The sequence below is a fragment of the Prionailurus bengalensis genome, chromosome A3 (genome assembly GCF_016509475.1).
Source record: "Prionailurus bengalensis isolate Pbe53 chromosome A3, Fcat_Pben_1.1_paternal_pri, whole genome shotgun sequence".
NCBI lineage: Eukaryota > Metazoa > Chordata > Mammalia > Carnivora > Felidae > Prionailurus > Prionailurus bengalensis.
In genome coordinates this window covers 64,763,352-64,779,149 of record NC_057354.1, presented here as the reverse complement: position 1 = coordinate 64,779,149, position 15,798 = coordinate 64,763,352, and the positions used below count along the sequence as shown (strand labels likewise).

The following is a 15,798-nucleotide window of genomic DNA, read 5'->3' as shown; positions in this document are numbered from 1 at the left end:
TCTTTTGTCCATCTATTCAACAAAAGCTAGTGAGAGTCGACCAAGTGCCAGGCACTTTTCTAGACACTGAGGTTATAGAGGTGAGCAAAACAAATACGAACCCCACCATCACGGAGCTTACATTCTAGTAGTAGTCTGGCAGAGGCCATAAAAGAAACAAGTAAATAAAGCAGAGAATATGGAGATAAATAAAACAGAGAAGATCCCCAGGGATGGGAGGTGTGCCTTTCCTTTTTAAATTTTTTTTCACATTTATTAATTTTTGAGAGACAGAGCTCAAGCAGGGGAGGGACACAGAGAGAGAGACAGAGAGACAGAATCTGAAGCAGTCTCCAGGCTCTGAGCCATCAGCACAGATCCCAATGTGGGGCTCGAACCGTGAGATCATGACCTCAGCCGAAGTTGGACTCTTAACCTACTGAGCCATCCAGGAGCCCCAGGAGTATGCCGTTTTTAATAAGTGATCCGGGACCATCTCTTTGAGAAAGTAACATTGGAGCAAAGACCTGACATAGGTGAACTTTAGTCTTTTTTTTTTTAATTTTTTTTAATGTTTATTTATTTTTGACGAGGAGAGAGAGACAGAGCATGAGTGGGGGAGGGGCAGAGAGAGAGGGAGACACAGAATCCAAAACAGGCTCCAGGCTCCGAGCTGTCAGCACAGAGCCAGACGTGGGGCTTGAACTCACAGACCACAAGATCATGACCTGAGCTGAAGTTGGACGCTTAACCAACTGAGCCACCCAGGCGCCCCAGGTGAACTTCACTCTCGACTTTCACCAGTGGATCCGTGGGGAGGTGGGAAAATCACTTTCCTCCTGGGTTTTCCTGGAAAATAATCAAACAAACGGGCTAGCCTTAAATCAGTAACTTGCAGACATTTTTCCCCCTGTAGCAGGCACCTTTAGGGAAACGAAGAATTTACCCAAAGCCCTATAGATTAGGATAAAAGACAATGAGGACAGATCACCCAGTTAAATATGAATTTCCAGGAAACAATGAATCTTTTTTTTTTTTTTTTTGGTATATCCCAAATATTGCATGGGACGTCTTCACACCAAAAAGTATTTATTATTTATCTGAAATTCAAATTTAACTGGGCATTGTGTCTTTTTGTTTGCTAAATCCTGCACCGTGGGACCAGGGGAATCACTTGTCAGCACTCTGGAGCTCCGCTGCCCCACAGCCTCCCTGAACCTCAGTTTCTCCGTGGGCAAGGCTTGGAAGGTATCGCAGAGAGATAGTGATGGATCTTCAAGGGAAGAATGAGTGATCACCACATTCCAGAGCTCAGCCTGATGTAAATCCCAGGCCAGGAGCCCTCGGATCTGAAAAAGGTTTCACTAAAATACCCAATGAGAAAGCTTCCGGCCCAACGCCCGGTGGCAGCGGGTGCCCAGAAACTGTTTTGTTTGGGTCTTGTTTTCTGGAAAATCGCCTTGCCTTCTCCCGGGCCAGGCTTTCTGAAGGCCAACTTCCGGTCCATTTATCCCAGATGGCCCCTTAGCTCCACAGGGCCAGGAAAGGGTTGACAGAACATGTTACTGAGTCTGGGAAAGAACCCAGCAGAGTTTGGTGGTTTTCTCTCTTCCCGGAAGTTTGCTCATTCCTGGGCCGGTGGCTGAGCTAGGTTTGGCCCTTTCACCTTCATTTGTCTTGGAAGGGCTGGCCTTGGACTATCCCACCCAGTGAGCACTAAATTGGAAAAAACGGTGACATTTTTTAATGAAATGCAAAAACCCCTCAAGGCTAGATAAAGAGCAGAAATGCAAACTGCAAAATATCCGATGGTTCCCGGCAGGTCCTGGAAACGGTCTCTTAATGGCATGAAGGAGAAGCAAGGCTTCTCCAGAGCCCGCAGCTTCAGAACATGCTGGAAGCAGCTGGGACTTCTCAGCTGGCAGCAAGCGCTTGTTTTGTCCCTGGGGTAAAATCAGTAGCCAAGGTGGTCTGCTCTCAATTACCTGCCCTGTGGCTTATCTGAGGTGGGATAACATCAGCATGAGGGAGAGGAGAATTGGGGACAGAGGGGAAGGGGTGACGGTGGCCCTGACCTAGCACATGACACCAGGACATGGACTGGCTCTGGCTTTCTCGAGCTGTGTGTCTTTGGGCAAGTAACCAGCCTTCTCTGGGCACTGGTTTCCTCAACTTAAAATGGAGACACTTGGATGAAATCACTTGACGTTTCCTCTCACCTCCGAATGAAGAAATAGAACATGTTATGGGAGCCCGTCACAGAGCTCGGGCCTCTCTCTCAAAAGGCAAAGAGATAAGAGTCCCAGGGCCGTTCTCAGTACAACTAGAGGTACTAAGTTACCTGTCACCAATCCTCCCACTTTCTGTAGCAACAAAATCCACGTGGCTAATCGGTATGTCCAATTCAGGGGACCCTACACGTCCCTTCACGACTGCATGTGTGAGTGCTTGTGCATGTGTGTCTGTGCGTGCATGTGTGCCTGTGGGATGTAAATGTCAGGCAAGCGTCCCACTATGCATTGTTTCTGCTCAAGAAAAGACTGCCAAATGGGTAGTTTATCCTGGAAACAGCCCGGAATATCTCACTAGTTCCCCAACTATGTGTTGTGTGGCCTTTTAATTTAGCCCTCATTCCAAATGCATGACACATCCTTTTGACACCTTAAAGAAATGTTTCTCAGATGGCAGGCAGGGCACAGCAGCTCCAGGCTGCAAAAGGAAAACACACGGCCCTGAAAATTAAAAGTGACTTAGGTCCTCTCCGGAAATGCCTTCCTTCAGGCTACTTGATGTGGTCATTTATTAAGTGACTTAATCAGGAACGTAACGCAATCTCAGAGCGATTAAAGCCCTTTCTGGGCACTCCTGGATCCTCACAATTATGAGGGGGGGGGGTCATGCATTCATAAAAGGACTATCAGAAGAAAATCGTTTCCTAGGGCTAAGGAATGGTTAGCTGCTCAGCTAGAGAAGCCCTGTGTTGCTGAGAAACATGGTTAAATCACTGACTCCGGGGAAACGTCCCTCCGATTGAATTTAAGCAGTTGTTAACATGGTTTCACTTGCCCCACACTTGCCTCGTCACTTGCGACAAGTTAAGGTTAGAGAACCACAGCCCATCAGAGTATAAGGAATTCTCGAAGCTCTCCTTGTCCACGCTTGCCATCACTCCGCCAAGGAAGCACAGAGAATGACAGTGCCTAAGGCCATGTGCCTTGTCTTTGCAGATCTGGGACCAGCACCCAGTCTCCCTTCTTGCATGTCAAGTCACGTGGCTACACTAGAGGGGAAAGGGACTCTCAGAGACTGTGTTGGAATGGTGAGGGGACACTGTGGACTCTCCAAATAACCGGATGTGGCTCTGGAGATGAGGAGGGACAAATGGACTCAATATTCCAGAGGAAGCATCCTGAGCAAGTGTAAATGGCTAAATGAATGCTCAGGGGAGGAATATGTTCAAAAATACTTAACTGAGGGCTCACTCTGTACCCAGAACTATGCTAGAAACCAGGAAAACAGCAGAGAGTACAGCCTCAAGCCTAGTGAGGGAGCTTACACTGGAGGAGGTGAGGAGGTAGGCAGAGAGGATAAGGGAACAAGCAGATGGATGGATGAATGGATGGATGGATGGATGCATGGCTGCCACATTTAGAAAGCTAGGAGAGCAATAATGTAGGGGTAAGTTGGGGCCTGGAGTCCAGCCCCTCCCTGCAAGCGTGCAGCCCAACCAGAAACACCTCTCTGGCTCAAAACAACTTCAAGGGTCACCCAGTCCTCTATAATCAATACCCTATTTCCCATAGCCAGCGCTCCAATACTTGCCTTTCACCTCAGTCTTGGCTAATGTCATCACAGAGCCCCCTCACCACCACTGATGAAAACCCCTCCTGCTCCTGGCCTGGAGCAGACACCGCTTCCCAGAATGGCCTCCCCCCTGCCCTCTGCTTCTTGGTCAAATCCCTTCTCCTCTATTTAGCACCTCTGCTCACTCCAGGCCTCTGCTCCTGCCCTACCTGTGCCACACGCCTGAGCTCTTCTGGGAGGTGTGCTACATCTGGTGAGCTGGCCTTGTCTTCCCCAGCCCCCGGCTAAATTGTCAGGTCACCAAGGGCAGCAGCTGTCTTCCCCCTCAGAGTCCCCACAGAGTGGAGCATGTGGCTGGCCACACAAGAGATGATCAATAAGAGACTTTAGGAATAACGCCCGCTCTGAACAAAGTAAATGGAAGGAGAGCCCAGGGCAAGTCCCTAGGAAAATCTGAAACCTGGGCTTTCCTCCTAGAACCTGTTTCACGCAGCCCCCTTCCCTCCACCCCTGCGGTGCTTTCCTGGAGGCTTCTCCTCGAAATCAGAGTTGGGTTGAGGCCTACCATGCTGGGCAAGGTTAGGGGAGGGGCCTCTTGGGCTGTTTTACAACAAGAACTACTCTTCTAAGCTGGCCAGTGACTCAGCACCTTGGATCTCAAATGAAAAAAAAAGCTGTTTTCATCCTGGCACGCAGGAAGCACAGAGGGTCCAGCTGACTTTGCGAAGCCACCATGCCAGGCCCAGCCCCCAGCCGTGTCAGATCCCGGCACCTGAGGCATGTACTGTTCTGCCAGACTCCTAACCAGTCAGGAATGGGGAAACAGCACCTCCTATTGATGGGCTCAGTCATCCCATTTCATAGATGGAAAAGTTGAGATCTAAACATACCAAAACCTCCTAGGGCTCCCCAGGTTGTTCCTCTTTCCCCCTGATGCCTGGCTGGGGGTTCCTCTGACCAGGTGAAAGATGAAGAGTTAACTCTTATTCAAAACAGCTGCAACTCTGCACTGGAGGAAGAACCCCTAAATACACAGCGATTTCATGGGGGTCCTTAACCAGTTTTCGTTGCCTTTGGCATCTGGTGAATCTGCCTAGGCACCCCTTTTCAGAATAATATTTTCTAATGCATAAAATAAGATATGATTGCAAAGAAAACAAATCATGTTGAAATAAAGTTACAAGAATAATTTTTTAAGTTTATTTATTTTGAGAGAAAGAGAGAGAACGAGCACGCTCACACCCGAGCACAAGCAGGGGAGGGGCAGAGAGAGAGGGAGAGAGAATCCCAAGCAGGCTGTGTGCTGTCAGTACAATACCGAACACGGGGCTCGATCTCACGAACTGTGAGCTCACGACCTGAGCCAAGATCAAGAGTCCGAGGCTTCACCGACTGAGCCACCCAGGTGCCCCAAGTTATAAAAATAATTTTTTAAACGGATATAGTAACACATGCACTTCTTGATTAACATGTTAAGTTGTAAGATCTAGCAGCAGGTCTGATTGGTACTGTAATTTCCAAGTAGTGGTGAGCATAAGCATTTCAACGTGTCCGCCTCGACTCTAACGTGATATGAAAATACCTGTGTGCTGGTGGGGAATGCCATAGATACTGCCCAACACTGCTATGGTTAAAGCCTACATTCTTTTTTTTTCTTTTAAACATTTCATTTATTTTCAAGAGACAGGGGGACTCAGTGTGAGGGGGGAGGTGCGGAGAGAAAGGGAGACAGAATCCGAAGCAGGCTCCAGGCTCTGAGCTGTCACCACAGAGCCCCCGATGTGGGGCTCGAACCCACCAACACGGAGATCGTGACCTGAGCCGAAGTCTGACTCTTAACCGACTGAGCCACCCAGGCACCCCAAAGCCTACATGCTTAAAGAAGCAACTATATTCCAGTTAGGGGTTGGTGATGATAAAGATGAAATTTTTTTCCCATCCAAGTTCACGGATAATTTGACTGCTGTCCACTGGACTCCTTAGGCAGCACTGTCACTGAGTGACTCACTACTTAAAGGTGGCCTCATAGGCAAAAGCCTGACGTCCTCCTATCCCAGACTTAGGACCGAGCTCACTTGGAGACACTGAAGAAAGCATGTGCTGAATTGAATCAAGTACTTCTCGGCTCCCACCGTGGGCGAGGCATGGATAACACACTATGCCCGCGTCCCTGTCCAGCTCACTCCTGAAAGTTCGGGGCTTTTCATAGAGGGGCTTTATTTTCATGAATATATATTTGGAAGCAGAGGGAGGTGTTAGATAACAGACCCTGCGCCTGCTAACGGGAGACCTGTGCAGTGGCAGGAAACATTCAAGAACAGTTCATCCTTATGAAAATATCCTCCCTGTGACACCAGCCAGCCCGGGAGATGCGGGAGGGGGCAGTCGGAAATGAATCTCCATTTGAGAATGAGCCAATTATTTCAGTGAGGCGGGTTTCACTCCTGCCCCCGCCATGGCTGAAATAAAACACCGGTGAGGTGTTGCACGGGCTTGTCCTCGCATCCCAGCTCAGGTTGCCCCCCTGGGCCGGTCCGGAGGGGGCGGAGGGTCCCGGCTTGGGAGCAGCGCTCGGTCGCACAGGCACCTATTAGCCCACCTGGCACCTGGGCGGTCTTCAGGACCCCCTGCCCCGCTTTGCCCCTGCCAAATCGTGCCCGATGTACTCAACATTAACTGAACAGTCATATTGCTCAGAGGAGCAAGACAGGATAGTGGTTACAGGCTCAGACTTTGCCAGCAGACCTCAATTCAACTCCTTCCTCTGCCACTTTAGTCATTCAACCTCTGTGCACCACGGAGTACCCACTTTACCGTCTATAAGATGGGCCTAATAATAGTATCCACACTGGGGAGTTGTTGGGGAAATCAGTGAGATCCTGATTCTAAAGCCCCTTGCTCAGTGTTAGCACACAGTAAACATGCAATGAAGGACAGCTGTTATTTACAAATGAACAAAAACCTGTTTTTGAGCTCCTGCTGGAGCAAGGCACCTGTGGGATTCAGGGCCATTTCCATGTTCAAGGATGGGAAAGGGTTGGGAGGGAGAAATTACTCAACTGGTTAATTTTTTAAAGTGTATTTGCTTATTTTGAGAGAGAGAGTGGGAGAGGGGCAGAGGGAGAGAGAGAGAATTCCAAGCGGACTCTGCACCGTCAGCACAGAGCCCTACGTGGGGTTTGAACTCAAGAACCACGAGAAAGGCTCAGTCCATGACCCCAGAAGGGTGCTAGAAACTCCAGGGAAGCACCAGGCCTCCAGCGTTTGGCCGTGCCCCAGCTGCCTTCCAGCTGCCCACACCACAGACCCAGGGGTAGGGGGTGCAGGGCTGGGGGCTGGCGTTTGTGAGTTCCTGCAGTAGAATGCCACTTTTTGTGTGCATGTACAGATGAGCATTTTATTGGGAAGAGGACTTTCCTCACCATTTCCAATGGGATCTCAGAGCCCTGTAGGTAGGAATCACTGCTCTTCAGATTAGCAGGGTTTTCAGACTACTCTGCAAATACCAGTCCCTTGTCTGCAATAAGATTGCATTTGCCACCCGTGGCTGTCACCAGAGGGGGCCAGAATCAATGGGCATTGGTGGATTCTGAATATTCCTACATATTTTGGCTTTTCCCAGAAATCTCACTGTCTCACCTGGGGGAGCTGGAGGGAGAGATGCTGAACACAAAGCCTCGGAGGCCTTCCCAAGCACAGCTAAGGCAGGTAAGGAAGGCTCAGCCAGACTTCATTCTGTCTCGCTGATGTCTTGCCCTCTATCCTAATTCTCCCTGTTGTACAAACCCCACGTCAAGACCACCTTTTCAAAGGAGGCTTCCTTGCCCCCCAGACACACAATATTTCCTCCCTCTCAACCTATGTGCCCCGTTTTGTTTTGTTTTCTATAGCTTCACACAGCTTGGTTCTGTTGCCCAACTAGCCCATTAACTCCTAGATGACAGAATGGTGTCCTCCTCTCTTCTTCCCCCAACAGAGCCTGGCACAGAGTCAGACATAGGGTAGAAGTGCCTTAAATACACCTTAGACTGATACTTTGGGAAAATAAGTGTATTTGTTTCATTGACCAGAACGGGATGAGATCGAATTGAGTTGAATTGCTGGTGGGCATCGTCAGTATTGTCAATGTCTCAGATTAAATACAAGCTGGGAAAAAAATCTAGCAGAAACTACAGATTCCTTAAGAACGGCCCTATCCCCAGCCACATCCCAAATAGCCACAAAGTCTGTAACACGTTGAGCATCCGAATTTTCCCAATGAGGAGCACACCTGTTATTCAGAAGGAGAAAAGCTCAGTAATTGAATGTATTTACATTTTCTTAGTTTTAGCTTCTACCCTTTACCAGATGAGTCTCCTTCCCCCAAACCCCCAAAGTTATGACTAAACTCGTGGGGAGAACGGGCTTGGGATGACCCAGAGGTATATTCACCAACCCATTGAGGGTGAAATGGCCCCCATGACTTCAGGAGTAATTTTCTCATGTGAGTACGAATGTGTGTATTCATCATTCCCTATGAATATAAGTACACAGGTCTTTGTGTGTATCCTCATGTGTATGTGTGGGGACAGGTATTTGCCTATATATACATTTATATGTGTGTGTGTATACATTCCTGTTTGTTTCCGTGTGTGTGTGTGTGTGTGTGTGCGTGTGTGTGTCTCCACATACCCTTGGAACGAGACCCTAAATTAAAGTCTTTCTAAGACTCCAAAATGGATCACTCAATAATCCTGTGGGCTTATTTTAAGACTTCCCCATGAGGAAATCTCATTTTATGAAATGCTCATGGATTTCACGGTCTGAATCTGTTCTTCATCTGTGCCAGTCTCTTCATGGTGCCTTTTCCCCGGGTCTGCCCTCGTCCCGGCTCTGGCTCCAGCCCTCCTCTTTGCGACAGTCTCAGCTTAAGACAGGGAACCCTTGGGGCGCCTGGGCGGCTCAGTCGGTTGGGCGTCCGACTTCAGCTCAGGTCACGATCTCGCAGTCCATGAGTTCGAGCCCCGCGTTGGGCTCTGGGCTGATGATGGCTCAGAGCCTGCAGCCTGCTTCCGATTCTGTGTCTCCCTCTCTCTCTGCCCCTCCCCCGTTCATGCTCTGTCTCTCTCTGTCTCAAAAATAAATAAACATTTAAAAAAAATTTTTTTTTAAAAGACAGGGAACCCTTACTCACCCATATCACACCTTGCATCCATGTTAGACTATTTTTGTTCACTCTTTAGTGCTAACTTATTGCTGAAAACGATGTATTTTTATTGTATGCCCTATGTAGTGAGTGCACGTCCTTTGAGGAGGAATGTGTTTGCTGGTAGTGCAATCTGCTGAGAATCAAGTGTCCTCATAGGCCTCTGTAAGTATTTATCAAATGCCAGAAGTATGAGGGAAGAGGAGGCTTGAGTGTCACAGCCATAGATGGAGAAGATTGTGTTCATAGCTCATCGCAGACCCACTCAGAGAAGAACCTGAACTTCCGGGGTCAATGCTGGATCAATGTGCCTGGTATGGCTGGGAATATATACTCAACAGTATGTGATTTCTTCCCTGGATGTGTACATATGTCTGTGTGTGGGGCGCGGGGTATGTGTGTGATGGGCAACACCCCATGATGTCTGGGTTTTCAAATACTCCCAGGGTCTGGATATTGACTTTGGCCAACATGGATTAAATGTGGAGCAAATTCAGCTTATGGACTCTAAAATAGTGAGTCCTATGTGGTCAGAAGCTCAGAAGAGCACTTGCAAAAACCCAGATCATGCCAGCTCTCGTGGGGGATCCAGCATTTATTTCCAGCCACCTGCTGGGACAGGGTGAAGGGTCTTTGGGATGCTGTACATGATAGGCTAGATATTAAAAAGGGAGAGGTGTGGCAGAAGTGGAGGAGAGGATGACTCAGAAAGATTCATTTGCAACTATAGCCCTTACGTCCATTTTGCAAGCTCCTCTTAGGCAGCATTAATTCTGGCTGAACAACCTTGTAACAACACTGAGAGTTTACCAAATGGTTCATGGATAGAGTTACATTTAGCCTTCACAATAACCTCATGAGGCAGCTGTTCATATGAACCCATTTGCAGAAGAAGAATGAAATATTGTCCTAATTTAGGCAGTCCCAAGGAAGCCTTGAGCCACCATGGCATGGACCAGGGAAAGGAATGCAGCTCCCTTAAGGGTGGGGAATTGTCCCAACTGGGTTGTGGCCCATGGTGGACAGCATGTAGGCAATGTCTGCAGTACAGTGGGGACTGGGGCAGTTAGGATGGATTCCCCACGAGCATGTGAGCCGAGGAGCTCTAGTCTAGGGGGTGGCAGGAATTGGGGAAAGTACTATCCAAAGCCAGATAGAGGGCAGCTCAGAGTTCCAGAGGCTAAGATCTATCAGAGTTACTCCAGCCAGTGGCTGTGGATGTGAGCACAGTGTCTGCCTGCCCCCCTTAAGGTGAGAACGCAGATATGAAGGGCCAAGGCAGGGAGGCTGGGGTTTAGGACAGGTATTCATATCCAAGAGAAAATTGGATTGCTAAGAGGAAAGCCAAATGATCAATTATCAATTGCTGTGTAGCAGTCACTCCAAAACTTAGTGGCTTAAAACAACAGCAATCATTTATTTTACTCATGAATCTGCAACTGGGACAGGGCTTGGCAGGGATGCCTCATCTCTGCTCCTTGTGTATCATCTGGGACAATTTGACTAGAGTTGGAAGATCCACTTTCAAGATGGCGCACTGGCATGTTGGCAAATGAGTGCTGGTTGCTGCTTGGAGCTTAGCCAGATCTGGGGCAGGGCAGTGGGGGAGGACTCAGCTCTTTTCCACAGGGGCCTCTCAACAGGGCTTCCTTACAGCTTGGTGGCTTGTTCCAAGAGCTAGTGTCCCAAGATAATAGGGCAAAAGCTGTATTGCCTTTCCCGACCTGGCCTCAGAAGTCATATGACGTCATTTCTGCCATTATTACAAGCCTATTACAGATTTAAGGGGAATAAACATAGACCATCACCCTCTTCATACACACACACACACACACACACACACGCACACACACACACACACACCCCTCAACAAGAAGATTATCAAAGACACAGTAAAAGAAGGGTACATGGGATTGAGATATTGCTGTCGCATTCTTTAGAAAATCAAATCTGCCACACAAAGGTAAATTACTCATACTACTGCCATCATCCCTTTTCAACAAATATTTTTTTGAGAACTTACCATCTGCTAACCGAACCAGAGGACCCAGTCCCTGCTTTCAAGGAGCTCACAGACTGATAGGTAAGATATAAAGGGGTTATCAAGAAAGCAGGGATAGAAGGAACACACTTCAACATCACAAAGGCCATATATGAAAGACCCACAGCTAATATCCTCAATGAGGAAAAACAGTTTTTCTCCTAAGGTCAGGAACACTACAGAGATATCCACTCTCACCTCTGTTGTTCAACATAGTACTAGGAGTCCTAGTCTCAGCAATCAGTCAACAAAAAGAAATAAAATCCATACAAATTGGCAAGGAAAAAGTCAAACTTTCACTGTTCGCCGATGACACGATACTCTACGTGGAAAACCAAAAAAAAAAAACTCTACCAAAAAATTGCTAGAACTGAAACATGAATTCAGCAGAGTCGCAAGACATAAAATCAACATGCAGAAATCTGTTGCATTTCAATACACCAATAATGAAGCAACAGAAAAAGAAATCAAGGAATCGATACCATTTACAATTGCACCAAAAACCATGAGATACCCAGGAATAAACCTAACCAAAAAGGTAAAAGATCTCTATGTTGAAAACTATAGATCGCTAATGAAAGAAATTGAAGAAGACACAAAGAAATGGAAGAATATTCCATGCTTATGGATTGGAAGAACAAATATTGTTAAAATGTCAATACTACTCAAAGTAATCTACAGATTCAGTGCAATCCCTACCAAAATAGCACCAGCATTCTTCACAGAGCTAGAAGAAACAATTCTAAAATTTGTATGGAACCAGAAAAGACTCCAACTAGCCAGGGTGATACTGAAAAAGAAAACCAAAGCTCGAGGTTTCACAATTCTGGACTTCAAGCTGTATTAGAAAGCTGTAATCATCAGGCAGCATGGTACTGGCACAAAAACAGACACATAGATCAATGCAACAGAATAGAGAACCCACAAATGGACCCACAAATGTATGGCCAACTAATCTTTGACAAAGCTGGAAAAAACATCCAACGGAAAAAAAGACAGCCTCTTCAGCAAATGGTATTGAGAAAACTGGACAGAGACATGAAGAAGAATGAATCTGGACTACTTTCTTACACCACACACACACACACACACACACACACACACACAATCAAAATGGATGAAAGACCTAAATGTGAGACAGGAAACCATCAAAACCCCAGAGGAGAACACAGGCAGCAACCTCTTTGACCTCGGCCACAGCAACTTCTTACTAGACATGTCTCCAGAGGCAAGGGACACAAAAGCAAAAATGAACCATTGGGACCTCATCAAGATAAAAAGCTTCTGTACAGTGAAGGAAACAATCAGCAAAACTAAAAAGCAACTAATGGGATGGGAGAAGATATTTGCAAATGACATATCTTTTACATGGCTAGTATCCAAAATCTATAAAGAACTTCTCAGACTCAACACCTCAAAAACAAATAATCCAGTGAAGAAATGGGCAAAAGACATGAATAGCCATTTTTCCAAAGAAGACATCCAGATGGCCAACCGACACATGAAAAAATGCTCAACATCCCTCACATCAGGGAGATACAAATCAAAACCACAATGAGATACCACCTCACACCTGCCAGAATGGCTAACATTAACAACTCAGGCAACAACAGATGTTGGTGAGGATGCAGAGAGAGAGGATCCCTTTTGCAATGCTGGTGGGAATGCAAACTGATGAGCCACTCTGGAAAACAGTATGGAGGTTCCTCAAAAAATTAAAAATAGAACTACCCTACGGCCCACAATTGCACTACTAGGTATTTATCCAGGGGATACAGGTATGCTGTTTCGAAGGGACGTAGACACCCCAATGTTTATAGCAGCACTATCAACAATAGCCAAAGTATGAAAAGATCCCAAATATCCATTGACTGATGAACGGATTAAGAAGATGTATATACAATGGAATACCACCCGGTGATGAAAAAGAATAAAATCTTGCCATTTGCGACCACGTGGGTAAAACTAGAGTGTATTAGGCTAAGTGAAATAAGTCAGTCAGAGAAAGACAAATACCATATAATTTCACTCATGTGGAATTTAAGAAACAAAACAGATGAACATAGGGGAAGGGAAGGAAAAATAAAATAAGATAAAAACAGAGAGGGAAGCAAACCATAAGAAACTCTTCAATATAGGGGACAAACTGAGGGTTGCTGGAGGGGTGGTGGGTGGGTGGGGGCATGAGCTAAACAGGGGATGGGCATTAAGGAAGGCACTTGTTGGGATGAGCACTGCGTGTTATATGTAAGTGAGGAATCACTGGATTCTACTCCTAAAGCCAATACTACACTGTATGTTAACTAACTTGAATCCAAATAAAAATTAAAAAAAAAAAGAAATCAAGGGGTTATGGTACCATGAGATGGTGTAATGGTGGAAATAAGTATAGGAAGGTGACGTGGGGACTGGAACAGGGCCGCAGCCCCAACCTGGGGGAGGAAGAGTGTCAGGAAAGTTTTCCAGAGAAAGTAACATGTCATCTGAGTCCTGAAAAATAAGGGGTTTGGGAATGAGGGAGAGGTTTCCAGGGAGAGGCAACAGCACATACAAAGATCCGCAGGAGGGAAAGATACCCCTCAGCTTTGCTGCAGTGACAAACAACCCCCAAATCTCAGAGGTTTACAGCCACGCACATTATTTCTCGCTCATATTAAATGCAGGCTGCAGGCCAGCTGTGACTGTGCTTTGAGCTGGGGCTCCGCTCCATCTTCTCTTTCATCCTGTAACACAAGCTGGAGTGACACCTGTCTGGGGGTATGAGAGCAAAAGAAGAAAGAGTCCTGGTGGCAACGTACAATGTCTCTAAAAGCTTCTGTTCATCCACTCGCATTTATTAGTCGACCCTGTCATGTGGCCAAGTCCAGGGCCAATAAGGCAGGGACGTAGGCTTCTCCCATAAAGGAATAAGTAGGTGGTGATAGATATGTATGACCGGAGTGGAAGAGCCCATGGAGATCACTCAGGATGGCTGAAGCCTTGAGGAAGCGATGGGCATCTGGATATATGCGCAAAGTCCAATGACAAAGGACCTCAGAAACCATGCTAAAGCGTCTAAATTTCATCCTGAGGTTAACAGGTGCCATTAGAGGAATGTAAACACGGAGTGGCACAATCATATCTGTGCTCTAAATTGGTGGCTCTGGATGATTCTTGATAGAAGGGTTAGAAAAGGCATCACACTGGGGAGTGGGGAGAAAGAAACAATATTTGTTTAGTGCCTTTTATGTGCCGGGCACCAAACCTCCACATTCCATAGAAGACTAGAATAGTAGCCCACCCATCATTCTTCCATGTCTGGACTCACAGTCTCTGCAGATCAGGCACTGGGCCATACAGTCCCTCCCCGCCCTCCCCCACGCAACATCACCGACTGGAGTGGGAATCACCTGACCAAAGATGAGCCTAAGATTCTCCACCCCCCCTCCATCCCTCTGTCTTCCTCTTCCTCTCCTCCTGTCCTTTCCCTCTCCCTCCCTCTATCCCCTGAATTCTGAACGGGTTGGGGGGGGGCAGAGATTTCAGAGTGCCTCCCGAGTGGCTGAACGAGGGACTCAATGAAAAACGAGGGAAGTATTAAAAGGAGTAGCAACAGGGAAAGCTTCTCTTCAGAGAGAAAACAAGCATGCTCAGATGGGAGCGGAGGAGAGATGACTCTGCCATCGGGAGGGAGGAAAAGCCTTGATTTCTAACTACTGTCCAGTTTCTGGTTCCATCCCTGTTAAGGACAATGGGGTTCCCTGCCCTTGAATCCATGTGCTACCCCTGAATCCTTACAATAAGTTTATTCTTTTATTTATTCTATTAGTCCGAGTGGATTTCTGTGATTTGCACCTCAAAGTACCTTGACTAAGATATTTTAATTCTCTGAGTCCCCCTAAGTTCACCCCAGGCATAATGGGGCCACGAATCCATCCAGACTTTACCAGCTTGGGACCACGGCTGCTGTACGGCCTGCCCTGGTCGCAGTGGGCTCCTGCCCGGCAGGGGCTCACATAGACCGAAAGTCACGAGCCCCAGGGCCCGGTGGTTGAAACCTCAGGAGGGCAGAGATGGCTTTTCCTAGAACCTAGAGCCGTCTTCCTGACACCTGCAATGAACTCTCAACCACTGGGAGCTGGAAGTGCCCAGGGAGCAGAACTTGGAGTGGAAAGGACTGGGGGTAGGTGGGGACAGCTTACTGGTAAAGCTGCCCCAGTGAAGTGGGTCAAAGCCAAATGGTGGGAGGAAAGAACTCAGGTTTTCCATAGCTGCTGGACTTGTACTTAACCTCTCAGAGCCTCAGGGTCACCACCTGTAAAATGGAGCTGTAGGTGGGCCTCGTGCATGGAAGAATCATGAGATTATGTGAGATACCACGGTGCCCGGCATATAATAGCCATTCAGCAAATCTTCCTATTATTATTATCCTATTATCTTGCTATTATAGAGGAACTAAGGGCAGTAAGGCTTATGGTTTATAGTATGGGTTTTGGCACCAAGGACTGAAACTTCAGAGGCTTTTTTTTACCAGCTGCATGGCTGCATTGGTCGAGTTGCTTAACCTCTGAGCCTGTCTCCTCCTCTGTAAATGCTGATAATACCCATTTTATAGGGTTATTGGGAACCAGAGGTTGCATTACCTTTATCCCTAATCCCAAATGCAACTGTATTCAATTCAACAAGAATTTGTTGAATGCTTATTGTGTGCCAAGCACCGGGTCATTATTCTCATTTTACAAATGAGCAAAATAGGCTCCAAGACTGAGTAATTTACTGAGGTGGTGGGTCTGGATCAAGGGCTCAGGCC

The 15,798-nt window shown here is 47.1% G+C and overlaps 1 protein-coding gene across 1 annotated transcript in view; it reads right to left on the bottom strand.

Annotated features, from left to right (window-relative positions):
- Window positions 1–683: 683 nt before the first annotated feature.
- SIX3 (SIX homeobox 3) overlaps window positions 684–15,798 on the bottom strand; it is a 94,436-nt gene continuing 79,321 nt past the window's right edge. The window contains exon 4 of the mRNA XM_043603298.1: window positions 684–828. Coding sequence (XP_043459233.1) covers window positions 808–828 — 21 coding nt within the window. The 3' untranslated portion in view covers window positions 684–807. The remainder of the gene's footprint in view (window positions 829–15,798) is intronic.